Below are 17384 nucleotides of genomic sequence, written 5' to 3' on the forward strand. Positions count from 1 at the left end.
AATTTTTTTCCTGCCTTTTACTAATCTCTCCAGTGAAATACATAACTGCTTTATAAACCTACTATATATATATTTATATATACACATATATGTATATATAATACACACATGTATTTATACACACATATAACATGTATTTATATGTGCACATATGTTTATACACATACATATATGTATATACACACATATATGTATTTATATACTTTCCTGTAGCTCAGATGGTAAAGAATCTTCCTGCAATGCAGGAGACCTGGGTTCAATCCCTGGGTCAGGGAGATCCTCTGGAGAAGGAAATGGCAATCCACTCCAGTATTCTTGTCTGGAGAATCCCATGGACCGAGGAGCCTGGCAGGCCACAGTTCATGGGGTTGCAAAGAGTCAGACACGATTAAGTGACTAACACTACTATATATACAAACATATATATTAGATATATTTATATAGACATTTATATTTTAAATGGTTGCCTTTTGGTCTTTGCCTTTTTCAAAGTTATTAAAATACAGACAAAACCCTTCCCCTCTTTTCATCAAGTTAGTAAGCAGTCTGTGTATTTCCAGAAGCATTTCAATTAGATATTTGAGTTGTTTCCTTTTTAAATTTATCAGATACTTTGAATTAGTGAAATTCTAAAGAGCTAAATTGCTATTTACAGATATGTATACATTTCTAATGAAATAACCTAAAGGAAAAAAAAATTTGCTTTTAATAATAAACTTCATGAAGATATAGTAAAGTTATTCAGTATTATGTATTATATAATGATATAAAACTAATTATTCTGGCCATAAACGAAGAATTTCTGTTACTATACAAAATTAAACCTGGCAATTTTGAATTCTAACATTTCTTACAGTTCTTAAGAGAAAATCACATTTTCTTGGTCGAGTAAACTTAGTTGGATAGACATTTAGTTTTAAATAGTGGGTCAAGAGAATCTCTTAAATTGGCTTTGTGGCTTTGGATAAGTCACTTGATCTCAACATCTCATTCCCTGGTGGCTCAGAGGTTAAAGCGTCTGCTTGGAATTCAGGAGACCCAGGTTTGATCCCTGGGTCAGGAAGATCCCCTGGAGAAGGAAGTGGCAACCCACTCCAGTACTCTTGCCTGGAGAATCCCATGGAGGGAGGAGCCTGATGGGCTACAGTCCATGGGGTCGCAAAGAGTCGGACACGACTGAGCGACTTCAATTTCAGTTTTGCTTTATTGTATTTCGCAAGTAACTGTGGTTTTCTTTTGAAACAAATGGAAGGTTTGTGGCGACCCTCTATTGTCAGATGGTTAGCATTTGCTAGGAATAAGGTATTTTCTTAATTAAGGTATGTGTTGCTATTTATACATAATACTGTTACGCTCTTAATAAACCACAGTATAGTATAAGCATAATTTTTGTATATACCAAGATACCAAAAATTGAAGTGACTTGCTTTATTGTTGTAGTCTCTCTATTGCTATGGTCTGGAACGGAACCCTAAGTTATCTTCGAGGTGTTCCTATATATCAAAATTGGGAGATTAGTCTAAATGATTTGGAAAATCCTATTCAGCTTTAAAATTCTGTGATTGGATTTTTTTTTTTTTAGCTTTATTTTCAGGAAAGTTCGAGGCTTGCTAGGTGGAAATATTCGACTTCTGTTGTGTGGAGGTGCTCCACTTTCTGCAACCACACAGCGATTCATGAACATCTGTTTTTGCTGTCCTGTTGGTCAGGGGTATGGACTCACTGAATCTTGTGGGGCTGGAACAATTACAGAAGGTTAGTGTTGCTGCAGAGTGGTGTCTACAGCAGAGGCTGGGGTACAACTCCTGGCCCTTTTGGTATGGGTTGTTTTTTGCAAGTATATAGAAAATCAGTTAAAATATTTCTGTAAATCCCAAGTGCTGTGATTGTTGAAATCAGTTTTCAGAATGTATTCAGTTCAGTCACTCAGTCGTGTCCAACTCTTTGTGACCCCATGAATCGCAGCATGCCAGGCCTCCCTGTTCATCACCAACTCCCGGAGTTCACTCAAACTCACATCCATTGAGTTGGTGACAGCATCCAGCCATCTCATCCTCTGTCGTCCCCTTCTCCTCCTGCCCCCAATCCCTCCCAGCATCAGAGTCTTTTCCAATGAGTCACCTCTTCTCATGAGGTGGCCAAAGTACTGGAGTTTCAGCTTCAGCATCATTTCTTCCAAAGAACACCCAGGGCTGATCTCCTTCAGAATGGACGGGTTGGAGCTCCTTGAGGTGTATCTGAATGTCACTAGTTCATCTAGAGGAGTTTTTCATGTTAAACTATGATAGGCAGTATTAAAACTATTTAACACTTAGCAGCAGCAGCATGCTAGGAAAAAAGGTTTAGTAACAAACATCAGCTATATTGTATACATATATGATCTTATATCAGTTATTAAATTTCTTTTTATGTAGAAAAATTAGTGTGTTTGTTTAGTTGTTTAGGTTTATTAAGGGTCAAATTCAGAAATGTTTATTGAGGTGAGTGGTCTGTGGTAAAATAAGTGCAATGAGAAACTAGAGAATCTAATTTTGGTCTGGAGAATCTAATTCCCAGAAGTTTATCATGGCAACAAGTTTAGATGACTGGTCCATTACCCAAGTGGTTCCCAGGTGACTGTCTAGTGCCCCATGTGCCCTTTTATAGAGGAAAGTTACTTTGTTCTCCAGTCCAAGAAAAAATTATGCTTCTCCTTTGTTTTCTCTAGATATTTGTAGACACTAAACCTTATTCATTTTCCTTTCTTTGCCGTAAGGGATTTTGTGTTCCATTCTTATGCCAGGTTTATCCTGCACTACTTCCATATTTTCCAGTTTTCCGTTGTGTTCTTTATCATTTTCATATTTTTGGAAGCTGCTTGTAAGTCTTGTTTCATAGAATATACACAAGCATTCTTAAAAACATGCACGTTCAGTTCCTAAGGAGCCTTACTTTCTTTGATTTTTAAGTTTTCCATTGGTTGTGCGAGTAAGTAGTGATGGTTTATGTTGTAAATAAATCTGTAAAGTATCATGTGTCAAACTTTTATTTCTGATATTTGAATGGTCCTTGAAACCAAAGCAGTAGTAACTCATTGGTGAAGTCTTGCCCCAGATCTTTGAAAGTGAACAGTCTGAACCTCCAGCCTGGCCTCTGAACTCTTACTATATGAGTTTAAATAGGGTATGGTAGCATAAGCTGATGTGAGGGGAGCTTCAGAGGTCTCACTTTGAAGACTGGAGATGTTATTTGTCCTGCAAAGCTGTGTTAAGTCGAGTAAGAAAGTGGAATAGCTGTAAACCATTGTGCTCCTTCATCCTTAAAAACAGGGAAGGCAGAATCATGAACCAAGCAGCTACTTAGTGGGTGTAAGAAAATGTGATGGTATGGAATCTGGGGAAACTGGAGCAGGCCTGTCCTGTCTGTTAGGGGCTATAGTTGTTGCTGTGCTGGAAATGTGCACCCACGGTTCTTGGAGATTCTGACTCTTCTGTAAAGTGTCTTATTTATAACCACTTCAGATTAAAGAAACGAAACACCTCAGTGTGGGCTACACAGCCTGGTTCACCAGTGTGCTGCTTCTGCTTGTAAAGGTTCTCTGGGGATGTCTAAGCTTTGGGATAAATCTTTGTAATTAAAAAAAAATGAAGCAATTTATTAACTACCATAATCAAATACTTTTTTTCGTTTATGTCTTAGTGTGGGACTACAATACTGGCAGAGTGGGAGCACCATTAGTTTGCTGTGAAATCAAATTAAAGAACTGGGAGGAAGGTAATAACCTGTTTTAACCACAGAGCATTAATTTGTATAGTATTAGAATTGTACTTCATTTTCTTCCTTATTTTAGAATATAAAATCACCCATAAGTGCTTACTTTTGTTTTTTATAAATAGAAATATTTTTATCTAGAGCTGTGAGTGAATTTATTTTGCTTGTTTCAGAGATGATTTTGAAGAATTGTTTTTTTGCTTGTTTTATTATTACATAAATGCAAGTAAGAATTATGGGGGAAATTTGAAGATGTATTAAATGAACAATGCCCATAAATTGCAAATGATCAAATTTTATAGAAACAAAATCGCAAAATTCATTCTATGAAATGGAAGATTTTAACCTATTCTTTTCTTTTTTCTTTCTCTTCTCTGAGGGCTTCAACCCAAAATTATCAGAAGGAAATTTTTACTATAATTACATAAAAATCTCTTGCTCATTCCATTTAAATACTAGTCATTTTTAAAATATTTGCTCCTGTGAACATGTGCATGTTATTTCTGGTTTGTTTGGATGCACTTTTCTTTTATACAAAGAGATTCTAAGCCTTGGGTGTCACTTTTCAGCTGTGTTTTAGCAAAACTAGTGAAAATGTTTCATAAACTTGGAACCATTCTGAAGTTATTTGTAAGGAATAAATCCTCTAAATATATGCTTGTTTGACTTTATACTGAGATTGATTCTCAAAATGCACAATTTAACACAGTTATCAATTAGTATGATATTTAAGTGTCTCTACAGAATCCTTAAAGGAACTGACCTGCACAGTACATATGTAACTGTTTTATACACTAGTTGTTGGGGTTTTGAGTTTATTTTTCTTGGAATAGTAGTTTGAAAGCAGAAGTGCTTATGGTTAAGCAACTGAAAATTTGTAGCTAGATTTAATAATGAATTTTGTTCATAGTGTCTGCCTTACTTTGCAAAACCCTAATTGGATCGAAATCAGATGAGCCTATTTGGAAACTAGCAGTTTCAAATATTCACCTGATGCGTGAGGGATAAAACTATTCAATTAATTCTAAATCATTCTGTTTACTAGGTGGATACTTCAATACCGATAAACCACATCCCAGGGGTGAGATTCTTATTGGTGGCCAAAATGTGACAATGGGGTACTACAAAAACGAAGCAAAAACAAAAGCTGATTTTTTTGAAGATGAAAATGGACAGAGGTGGCTCTGTACTGGAGACATTGGGGAGTTTGACCCTGATGGTTGTTTGAAGATCATTGGTGAGCCAGCTGATACTGTTTTTCTTTGAGTAGATTGTTCCTGTAGTGTCTTTTCAAGAAAGAGATTGCATATTTAGAGAAGTTGTTTAATAGTATAAGAATTCATCTTCCTGTAATGTTGGTATGGTCTCTGTATCAGCCCTGGAATGTAAAAATGCACAAGAGGGACTGTATGGAATTTATAAGGCTTGACATGCTATGAGGCCTTAGGGTCTATTCAGAAGTGGTATTTTTAATTACTACTAGATAACCCTTAAAGAGTCCGATTCTTAGTAGGGAGTATTCATTTTTGTGTGCTGTGCTTAGTCGCTCAGTCATGTCCAACTCTTTGCGACCCCATGGACTGTAGCCCGCCAGGCTCCTCTGTCCATGGGGATTCTCCAGGCAAGAATACTGGAGTGGGTTGCCATGCCCTCCTCTGGGGGATCTTCTCAACTTAGGAATCAACTGGGGTCTCCTGCATTGCAGACGGATTCTTTACCAGCTGAGCTACCCGGGAAGCTATCATTTTTCTGTATGTAGAGGTTATTGGGCAAGACTCTTGCCTGTCTGAAGCATTTCCTTTCCTTGCCATCGAGAGCTAAGGAATGCCTGGCAGCTCAGTACCAGGACTGACAGGTGAAAAATACATTCCCCTGCTTCTCCTCTTGGGTTCTTTGTCTCAGTTAATGGCACTTCTATCCTAGTCATGACATATAGACACTGGCAGGAGGTGAAAGCCTCTGCAGCCAGCTCTCCATAGTTAATCCATATCCCACTGCTTTACCTTATAAAATATGCCTCAAGATCGTTCTGTCCATCTCTCCCTGTTCCTGTGATTGTAGGTCAGGTCTGCACCTTTTGCCACCCTGTTGCAAGAAATTCCTTTCTGTTGCAATGCCTGCCTCTGTTGAATGCACCCTCTCGTGGCCACCATGTGATTACTGAACCCCTATCTCACTGACTGCTTTCCTGCTGGAAACCTTTGAGTGGCTCCCAGAGGCTCAATTGAGGGTGGCCCCGCTCACCCATGTGCCCCCATTGCCTTTGTGCTGCAGTAGTGCAAACTGGCACAGCTCTGTTGTTTGCCAATGCCATTCCACTTGGCTGCAGCTCAGTCTTCTCTGAAGACTCAGTTCAGGCCTCACTTGTAGGAATTCTCCCCAAATCAGCAAGTTGGAGAGTCTGAACACTTAGCACTACCATGTTGTACTGAAGTAATATGGTTTTTCATCCTGCTTCTCTTTCGATAGACTGTGAGCTTTCACATGGCACTTGAGTATATATTCTTGACCTTTCTGGTATTAATGTGTCCCGGGGACATAATCTGTCGAGCAGAACATACCTGAAGCCCTGAGGATGGGGTCCCTTAAGAAGCTAAGTTTTTAAAAGAAATGTATTCAGTGGTACAGAAATAAAGGCCTCATTTTATTTGTGTTTTAAATTTCAGCATAACTCTTATAAGGAACTTAACTGATCGCAAATTACTTAGGGGATGGCCAGTATTTGTGGGGAATGGTCAATATTTGTATGTATTAAAGGTGTGTTAATACTATCCTCCAATGTGCCCCCGCTCCTGGCCCTGTTTTTGCACAGATCGTAAGAAGGACCTTGTAAAACTACAGGCAGGAGAATATGTTTCTCTTGGGAAGGTGGAGGCTGCTTTGAAGAATCTCCCACTAATTGACAACATTTGTGCATATGCAAACAGGTAAGAGCATAGAATTTATGCTGCTTAAAACATTTGGTAATGCTGTCGGCCCTTCCTTTCTCTGCTGGCCTTCTTTGTATAATTATCCCGAGACCTCTTCCTTCTCATGTGTTTTCCTCTTCTCATTACAGCCACTGGCTGATTCTTGCCTTGTGAGGCTCCTCTCCATCATCCTCTGTCTGATTTCTGTTTTACATCTCGGTGCAGAGTCCCATGTGATAGGAAGGTGAAGGAAATAACCCTCCTTCCCGCTGCTTTGGTTCTCTGAGCTACTTGTCCTTCTACACAAGGAGGCTTCCCGCAACCAGTCTAGAGGAGAGGGGAGTAAAGAAGGAAATTGGTTGGCCAACAGTGCTCTGCTCAGTTCTTACTACCCTTTCTCAATTTGAGCCTGCCTGGGGCCCCAGGAACCCCAAAGGAGGGCTTCCTTTCCCCTTTAAGCTAGGTTAAGCTGTGGCTTCACACATAGCGTCTCTCAGCCATGATGATTCAGAGGCAGCTGGGAAGGAGAGTTTAAAGTTAAAATCCCAGGAATGCACTCTTGGGAAATGTGTTGGAATTTCAGATTGACACACTGTTCACATTTTTCCATAACACTACTACTTTATGTGGCGATCATTCCCCAGTGGTAGTGATTGAGTGTTTTGTGGCCAGCTTAGAAGACTTACTGCCACAGTTAACATAATACTTATTATGAAAAAATAAAATCTGATATTAGAAGAACCAGTTTAGAAATAGACTTTGAGGTGCAGCCCACTTTAGAGATTTATCATATCGATTTATAAATTATTGTGTCCTCTGTTAGTTATGAAGTGTTTTCTTTAGTGATGCTAACAGTTCCGGATTTTCTGGTGTGATATTAACCAGAACTGTCTTTCTTCTGATGATGCTGTCATTTCTTCAGGTGACTGGTTTCTGTGGGTGTGCTTAGGGTTCCTCTAGAATACAAATTCTCGTGATAACAAAAGAATAAATATATATAATCACATTAGTTTGACTTGTTGCCATAATTTTTTGAAAACAGCTTCTTACTTTCATTAGCTTTTATTTTTGTTTAGTCTATTGATGTGAATTTTTAAAGATAAATTTTCTAATTTCTGTTAAAAGTATGATTCATAATAGTTATTATATACATAGCTGAAATTCATCATGAAATGTCAGATTAAGGTTTATTTAGCAATCAATTCTGCCAGAGCATCAGAACGTGTTATGAATCAGACAGTAAAATTGGCTGTTGCATGAAATAAGTGTGGCAAATATGCCTTATGTGTATTCTTTAAAATGGTAGAGAGTTGGCTACTAAATCTGAGTGTAATCAGTAACCACAGTTAACATGGTATATGCCATTTAGTGCCCTAACTAAGTTATCCTTTATATATTTCAGTTATCATTCTTACGTCATTGGATTTGTTGTGCCAAATCAAAAGGAACTAACAGAATTAGCGCGAAAGAAAGGACTTAATGGGACTTGGGAGGAGCTGTGTAACAGTAGTGAAATGGAAAACGAGGTACTTAAAGTGCTTTCTGAAGCTGCTATTTCAGGTGAGTAAGAGTGTTAACTGGTTCTGGGAATGAGATGGGAAGAGAATGCTTAAACTTGTTTATTCTGTTTTTGTTACAAGGGCTTAGGTTACATTTCCTGCTCAGAAAACAATCATATTTTCCTACCATTAGTCGGGAGAAGAACATGCTTGTCACCCCCATTCAGGCTCCTCTGGGGACACACAAGGCCACCACGCCCACCACTGATGTACACGTATCAGAATGCTCTCTTCTCTCGGCTTCTGTTTTCCGGGTTTGCCCTTTCTCCACTCTGCTCTGCTGTTTGCAAGGCCCTGCTGGGCTTCCCAGACACCCCAGCCCACAGTGAACCATCCAAGACTCTATGCTGTTGGTGTGGTGGTGGTTGGCTGTACTCACGTATCCTCTACCCCTGTGTGTGTGTGTGTGTGTGTGTGTGTGTGTGTGTGTTGTGGAGGGGGCACAGAGAGACGTAGTTTTATATTCTTGGTTTAATAAAAACAGCTATACTGTCTGAGTCATCAGCGTTAAATAAAATATGTGTGCATTTTTATTCTCCTTAGATATGTCATTCAAGATAATGAAAAATGTAGATCTCATTTAATCAGATGAAGTTATTCTGACCCTTTATTTCAGCAGTAATTATGTTTTGTAGCATGTCAGCCTGAATATAGTTGCCAGCTTTTCTAGGTAACTCAAAATCCTTGCACTGATGCTGAATTAAGTTTAGGTTTCTAATTAAAGTTAGAAACCGATATTGTTTCTCTGTAAGGTGGAATACTGAAACAATTAAGCATAATTTAAAAATTTATATACTTAATATATATTTTTTAAAAATAAATTTTATAAACAGACATAATTTACACACCAAACAACTCAACCATTTAGTATACAGTAGTTTTTTAGTGTGTTGGCAGAATTGTACACATTGCCATATCAGTTTCAGATTGTTATCACCTCACTGTCTTTGTCATCACCTCAAAAAAGAAATATTGTGTCCATCAGCAGGCACTCCTCATCATACCTCAGACCTCTTAGTCCTTGGGAGCCACTGATCTTTCTGTTTCTGTGGATTTGCCTGTTCTAGAGTTTTTGTACAAGTCCAACCATGTGGTATATGGGTTTTTATGACTGGTTTCTTTCACTTAGCATGTAATGTTCATCTCTATATTTTTGTCGTAGCGTGTATCAACACTTCATTTCCTTTTATTGGCCAAGGTATTGGAACTTCAACTTTAGCATAGTCTTTCCTATGAATACTCAGGGTTGATTTCCTTTAGGATTGACTGGTTTGATCTCCTTGTTGTCCAAGGGACTCTCAAGTTTCTGCAGCACAATTCTAAGGCATCACTTCTTTGGCATTCCTCCTTCTTTATGATCTATCTCTCACATCTGTACATGACTACTGGTAAAACTGTAGCTTTGACTACACATGGACCTTTGTCAGCAAAGTGGTGGCTCTGCTCTTTAATATACTGTCTAGGTCTGTCATAGCTTTCCATCCAAAGGGTAAGCGTCTTTTAATTTCATGGCTGCAGTCACCATCTGCAGAGATTTTGGAGCCTAGGAAAATAAAATCTGTCACTATATGGGTCTTTATATATTTTAGATGCAAATCCTTTATCAGATATGTGATTTGTAAGTATTTTCTACCATTGTTTGGGTTGTGTTTTTACTTTCTTAATGGTATCCTTTGAAGTACAACAATTTTAATTTTTATAAGGAACAGTTTCCTTTTTCCCTTTGGTTGCTTGTACTTCACATTTGAGAAGCCACTGCCTAATCTAAGTTACAAGTAAATATTTTCTTCGAAGAGTTTTGTAGTTTTTGTCCTTATATTTGGGTCCTTAATCCGTTTTTATATATGATGTGAAGAAGGGATCCAACTTCATTTTTAAGCCAAGTCTATATTTGATTCACACCAGAGAAAAAGAATCAGTAGGTTGAATATATTTAACTATGGAAACTTTTTTTTTTTAATGGAAACTTTTAAGGCAGGCAGTTGGTGTGCCTTTTCACTGGGGCTGGCTGGACAGAATTGGCAGTGTATAGGATAGGCTGTTGAAAAAGTGAACTGGAGCTCTTAGGCAGGGATCAAAGCCCTTGTCCATAGGCAGAATTGCTTCTTTTCTGAGGGGGGCTTCAGCTCAGCTCTCAAGATCTTTGAACTGACTTAGCCATATCTATAAAACCACTTTCAAATTGAATAACTGGGAACTCCAGCCTAGTCCAGATGATGCATAAAACCACCACAGTCCTCCTATTGTCAGCTTGGCACCCACGTACATTTCCTTAAACCATAGTTTAAGCTCCAAGTAAAGACAGTAACAAAGCCAGACTGTCACCTAACATTAAACAGTTATCTTGTGTGCAACTGAAAATACATGAACCTTTTCTCCAGAAGTGTTTGCACACCCCTGAGTGATTTTTTAACTCTGCTACTTTGATATCCTGTAACTTAAATACTGTGATATAAAGTCAACTTATTAATATTTTATGACAAGAGAACTGGGGGAAGAAAACAGAAGTATTTGCTTACCATATATACAAACAGATTCACAGCAAAATAAGGAAGGAATACTCATAGTTTTTGTTAGAGTCCCCATCTCCCCAGCCTGTCACGTGATTGTTGCTGTGTTCATTTTTCTAAAACCTGGTGTAGGGTATATCGCTGTTGCTAGCGTCGTTTTGAGTCCAATCACGGAGTGCAGTGCTGACTGTTTATAGCTGAGCGTGGGCTTCCAGGGCTTGTGTGCGAGTCTCCGCGCATCTCAGTGTTGTCAGACTCATGTCCCTTAATGCTTGGTCCCTACCGTACTGCTTTTTCTCACGGTGGCTTTTCCAGTTAGAAACCACTCCTGAAATACTTGTAATCTTTGAAGAATGAAACTTTGTTATTTAAGTTAATATATCATTTTTGTTCCCAAGGCACTTATATCTTGAATTCAATTCTTTAAAAATATATGTATTATTATGGCTAAGTGTTTACCCTTTTCCCAATAGTATACCAGTTGAGAGCAGAAACTATTCATTTTTGTATTTTAAAACAATGTTTACTAAAGCATTTTACACAATAATTTTTGCTGGTAAATATTTGTGAAACAAGTGCTGAAAAGTAAATCAGCCTTAATAAGGAAATGTGCTTCTTCAGATCTCATTTGCCCACCACCCTAATCCTTCGCCTCTTGCAGATCTCCTTGGTATCGAGCGGTGTGTGAGAAACACAGTAGGGAGCACACGTTCTTCCTCAGAGCTCACAGTGACTATCCTGGCTCAGTCACTAGATTTCTGTTTTAACTTGATTATTTCTTAGTTTTTAAAGTGATTTTTAGCAAATGATTTATTTTATGTTTGGCTGTGCTTGGTCTTTGTAGCTGTGTGGGCTTTTTCTCTGGTTGCAGAGAGCTGGGGCCACTCTCGTTCCAGCACGTGAGCTTCTCATCACGCAGGTTCTCTTTGCCGTGGCTTCTCTTGCTGTGGAGCACGGGCTGTAGGGTGCTCAGGTTTCAGTGGTTGCAGCTCCCGGGCTCTAGAACACTGGCCCAATAGATGAGGCGCATGGGCTTAGTTGCTCTGAGACATACGGAATCTTCCCAGATCAGAAATTGAACCTGTGTCTCTTGCATTGGCAGGTGGATTCTTTACCACTGAGCCACCAGGGAAGCCCTCTAAAGCGATTTTTTAAAAATAAATTCAAAGAAAACAAATAGGTATAGGATCAAACGTGACACTTCCTTTTTTTTAAATCCTGATACTAGCCCCTCGAGGCATATGGTTTATTTTGTCTGTATCCTCGTCCTACACATTTAGTTGCATGTAAGTTTATGTAGGGTTCAAACACAAAGCAAAATCATTTTTTTAAAACCTAACAATATATGGCAAGTATCTTTACATACCCATACCAATAGATCTAACTTATTTTTAATGAATGAATTATGTACATTTTATGCCTATATCATAATTTATCCAACTCATTCTGTTGATGGACATGTAGATTTTCTAAACAGTTTTTGCTATTATAATTCTTATATATGTATCTATGTTTTGCTTCTAGTATTTCTGAGGTATAAATTGCTTAGAAGTGAGATTTATTAGCTGTAGGTTTTACATTTTGATGGGTGTGTGGAGACTGAGGAAGTTAAAACTATTTGCTAAGAATTTTAATTGTATATTTTTCATGACTCTGTGTTCACTTTTTAATTTCTTTTTTCCACAATCTCAGCAAGTCTGGAAAAGTTTGAAATTCCAGTAAAAATTCGTTTGAGCCCTGAACCGTGGACCCCTGAAACTGGTCTGGTGACAGATGCCTTCAAGCTGAAACGCAAAGAGCTTAAAACACATTACCAGGCGGACATTGAGAGAATGTATGGAAGAAAATAGTTATTCTCTTTCAGCATCAGTTTGCTGCAGGGAGCTCAGATCAAATAGGAAAATACTTGAAATGCATGTCTCAAACTGTGAGGCAGAGTCCATTCCTCATATTAAACCTAAACTGTTATTTCTCATGACATCACCATTTTTAACTGACAGGATTAGTAAAATATTAAGACAGCAAACTTGTGTCTGTCTCTTCTTTCTTCCCCTCCTCCAGTTTACTTTACCACCTAGGACTGCACTTGTCAGCATGAGGACTTTTATGAATCATATTGGGGAGCAGTGATTTTAAAACCTCAAGTTTTTAAACATGATTTATATGTTCTGTATAATGTTCAGTTTGTAACTTTTTAAAGTTTGGATGTATAGAGGACTAAATAGGAAATATAAGAATTGGTTATTTGGGGGGCTTTTTTACTTACAGTATTTAAAATGCAAGGGTATGGATGTGAAATTATGTAAATTTCATTCAGATGCTTATGAATCAAATCATTGTTGAACTAAAGATTTGTTGCTGTGTAATTATTGTCTTGTATGCATTTGAGAGAAATAAATATACCCATACTTATGTTTTAAGAAATTGAGACCTTGTGAATATATGCCTCACAGTGTCTTCTTTATATATTTATTTTTCTTAGGGAAAAATGAAGTTGGGTTGGTGCTGCATGAAACAAAATAGCAATAGAGGGTTACGGTTTCATAGTAAAGAAGGAAACACAGCAAGGGTATCACCAGTGGATCATTAATTTCTAGTAGCTGACCATCAAAATATCTAGTCTTCTAGTTAGCTATGGAAACTAGGAAACTATCTAAAATTTTTAGACTTGTTCCCAATTCTAAAAGGTAAGGTAGAATTTAAAAACAATAAATCAAAGGATGGAATGTTATTCTTTATTTTCACTGACTGCATATATATATACACACACATTGAATTGTCTGTGATTATGCCATATTAATGCTGGAAAGCTATTTCTCATTTTTACCTTTAGTTGAGCTGTGTAGTGAAACATCTCATATTAAAATAAGGATTATTTTCTTGGATAGTTTGCACTGAGTGTATATGTGTCAGGCTGTTGGTAGCTTATTAAAAATGCACCTTATTTTTTCTACCATAACCTTTCTACGCTAGAAAATGAAATAATTTAGAATGCTTCTAATAGTAGCATTCTTACTATGATACATGAGAATTTCACTTTATAATGAGGTGAGTTAATTTGCAGATTTTTCATGTCATTGTGGAAATTGTTTATGATTCTGAAAACATTGTATTATAGTATGTCATTTCATATGTATCACTTGCCTATTATTGAGTAATATTGTACCAATTAAGATGTGTTCAGATTAGGATGTGAAAAAATCACAGGTACCCTGACATGTCATATTAGGTATCTTTTTGAGTCTCAGTTACTTTAGGCACCAAGAGGCAAAATAAAAATACATATATATGAAGAGATATGAACATAGATCTGTGTAGGATATGAGAGAGTTGTGGGCCTGCACCCTGTGGTTTTTGGTCATTTCAAGAGCACATCATATTTGGAGATACTGTAATGCAATATTTTTGTTTTAAACTTTTCTTGTATTCTTGTATATATTTGTGTTATGTTTTGAATGCTTTTCTTGTCATAGTTTAAATTTTCAGTTTGAAAAAACTGCCAAGAAGAAGTAAAAATAGGAAAAATTAAATGGTGTATCTCTAAAATGTTGTGATCTGAAAATTAAAGTCACCTTGGGTGGAGATAATTTGTTTCTGATGCTTTATCTTTAGAATAATTATTTGCTTTCAAATGATGTTTGGAAAGTAGAAAAAACGGTTCAGTGTTTCAAAGGAGAGATGTCAATATAATTGTGACTTGAAATAGTGGCAGATGAATATGTAGCTTATCACTGATTCAGAATAAAAGTTATTTTTCAGAAACATCTAATAATGCTGGCTTAATCTGTACACAGTCCTATTTTTCTCACTTTTTATGGTTCCTGTCATTCCTAAAATATCAGATACCAGGTGTCAGATGACACGGAAGAAATGAGATTAAGTAGCATCCCCTTTCCAATTACTTTAATCCAAACCATCTCTAGTGACTTGGAAACTGGTATGTTTTAATATTATCCTCTCAAGAATAAAAAGTTGGTTGATTTGAAAAAAAAAAGGGGGGTGGGTGGGCTACGGATGAGATGGCTGGATGGCATGACTGACTTGATGGACGTGAGTTTGAGTGAACTCTGGGAGTTGGTGATGGACAGGAAGGCCCGGCGTGCTGCAATTCATGGAGTCGCAAAGAGTTGGACACGACTGAGCGACTGAACTGAACTGACCCAACAACTATAATTTGAATATAAGAAAAATAAATATTGGTTTAACCAGAAGAACTTGAAGGGAAACTTCCAAGAATTATCTAACAGTCTATTTTCAGTTATGTGTCTCAATTCTAAACAATGTTTTCTGAGAACTATTGTTTTCTGGAAGTAAGCTATATAGAGAATTGTTGAGTCTCTCCTGAAACAGTCTTACTTGTGTCCAGCTCTGCAATCCGTGGACTGTAGCCTGCCAGGCTCCTCTGTGGGATTTTTCAGGCAACAATACTGGGTAGGTTGCCATTTCCTCCTCCAGAGGATCTTCCCGACCCAGGGATTGAACCCATGTCTTCTGCGTTACAGGCTGATCTATCAGGGAAGCCCAACAATATGTCCAGCAGTTTACAGTCAGGTAGATGGGTGGCCATCTCTGCTTTGCGCCAGCCCCCCACCTCCATCCCTCTTCCCCTCTCCCCACGTCTCCACTCTCCCTGCTGGTATTTCTTAGCTTAAACTTCATTAGAAAGTTTTTTATTGACAACAGAACAAAGCAAAGTATTAGCTACTTTCTAAATGCTACTTGGTTTAAGTAATGGGTTTGATGTCCGTGATCTCTAAAGCTTGACGTTTTTTCAGCAGTGTTTAATCTGGGATGACTTTGCTTCCAAAATACACAAGGTTTTATAGTTTTCAAAAATTATTCCCTGTGATTCAGCTTTGAAACTTCATAAATCTCTGTGCGGGTTCTTTTGTGATAAGAATTATGTACATGTGTTATGTTTTAGAGGAGATGCACTTTTACATTGTACATAATGGACCACACTGGAATGTACTGTACACTTAATATAATGAAAATCGGTTGTTCACTGAATTCATTTTCAGTGTTTTCTTGTTATTACTCTTTCTGCCTGAAAGAGTGCACATCAAAAAGAAGCAAGATAGCTACTATGTGGTATGGACTATATGTCTGTGACTTGACATGAAGTTTGAAGAATAAAGATAGGTAAAAAAATTTATGATATTAAAACTCAATATTTTGTTTTTCCAAAGAAAGAAAAGCTCTCTCCATAAAAGTTAATTGACATTCCTGAAATAATTGTCTTTCTTGGGCTGGCAATCCATTTGAAGGGAGATTTGATTCTAGGAGTTCTGTTCTTGATGTACTTTGCTAGCATCTGTCCTCACTTGCCCTGAGCCCTCTGAGCCCTGCCCTTCCTGTCCTCCCTTGGGTTTTGACAGCACAGGAGCCATGCTGTCTGCTAAGTCTGTGGCGATAAAAGGTTTTCTGCACATAAGTGTTCACATAGCATAAAGTCTTGAGATGATAAAGTTTGGTATTGTAAATTATGGGGTAAAAGCAGTTCAGTTTGTTCAGTCATGTCCAACTCTTTGCGACCCCATAGATTGCAGTACACCAGGCTTCCCTGTCCATCACCAACTCCTGGAGTTTACTGAAACTCATGTCCATTGAGTCGATGATGCCATCCAACCATCTTATCCTCTGTCCCCTTCTCCCACCTTCAGTCTTTCCCAGCATGAGGGTCTTTTCCGGTGAGTCAGTTCTTTGCATCAGGTGGCCAAAGTATTGGGAGTTTTAGCTTTAGCATCAGTCCTTCCAATGAACATTCAGGACTGATTTCCTTTAGGATTGACTGGTTGGATCTCCTTGCAGTCCAAGGGACTCTCAAGAGTCCTCCAACACCACGGTTCAAAAGCATCAATTCTTTGGTGCTCAGGTTTCTTTATAGTCCACCTCACATCCATATATGACTACTAGAAAAACCATAGCTTTGACTAGACAGACCTTTGTTGGCAAAATGTCTCTGCCTTTCAATATGTTGTCTAGATTGGTCATAGCTTCTCTTCCAAGGAGCAAGCGTCTTTTAATTTCATGGCTGCAATCACCATCTGCAGTGATTTTGGAGCCCCCCAAAATAAAGTCTCACTGTTTCCATGATATCCCCATCTATTTCCCATGAAGTGATGGGGCCAGATGCCATGATCTTAGTTTTCTGAGTTGAGTTTTAAGCCAACTTTTTCACTCTCCTCTTTCACTTTCATCAAGAGGCTCTTTAGTTCTTCTTCTTTTTCTGCCATAAGGGTGGTATCATCTGCATATCTGAGGTTATTGATTCTTCTCCCAGCAATCTTGATTCCAGCTTGTGCTTCATCCAGCCCAGCATTTCTCATGATGTACTCTGCATATAAGTTAAATAAGCACGGTGACACTATACAGCCTTGATGTACTCCTTTCCCAATTTGCAAGGTAGCAATAAAATAGCTAGATTTTGTACCAACGTTGAATCCTGGGGTTGTGGGAGGAAGTGTTCTGTCCTGCCTGATGTCTCAGAAACCTGCCTTCAGCTGCCATTTATGTTGGTTTCTGATCAGACTGGGTATAAGTACCTTTGTACTAATTAAAACTTTCGTAAAAAGTAGGTCTTTGAATGTAGTCTTGTAACTAAGAGAACATCTGGGGAACTTCAATGTTTGTTTTATTTGAATCAGTTTAAAAAG

At 37.9% G+C, this 17384-nt stretch overlaps 1 protein-coding gene across 2 annotated transcripts in view; it reads left to right on the plus strand.

Annotated features, from left to right (window-relative positions):
• ACSL3 (acyl-CoA synthetase long chain family member 3) overlaps nucleotides 1–14492 on the plus strand; it is a 70570-nt gene extending 56078 nt beyond the window's left edge. For both annotated transcript variants that reach the window (XM_027965239.2, XM_042244308.1), the window contains exons 10-15: nucleotides 1583–1755; nucleotides 3679–3753; nucleotides 4796–4987; nucleotides 6563–6677; nucleotides 8062–8219; nucleotides 12421–14492. In XM_027965239.2, coding sequence (XP_027821040.1) covers nucleotides 1583–1755; nucleotides 3679–3753; nucleotides 4796–4987; nucleotides 6563–6677; nucleotides 8062–8219; nucleotides 12421–12578 — 871 coding nt within the window. In that variant the 3' untranslated portion in view covers nucleotides 12579–14492. The remainder of the gene's footprint in view (nucleotides 1–1582; nucleotides 1756–3678; nucleotides 3754–4795; nucleotides 4988–6562; nucleotides 6678–8061; nucleotides 8220–12420) is intronic.
• The last annotated feature ends 2892 nt before the right edge of the window (nucleotides 14493–17384 follow it).

Source organism: Ovis aries, chromosome 2, assembly GCF_016772045.2.
Source record: "Ovis aries strain OAR_USU_Benz2616 breed Rambouillet chromosome 2, ARS-UI_Ramb_v3.0, whole genome shotgun sequence".
Classification (NCBI taxonomy): domain Eukaryota; kingdom Metazoa; phylum Chordata; class Mammalia; order Artiodactyla; family Bovidae; genus Ovis; species Ovis aries.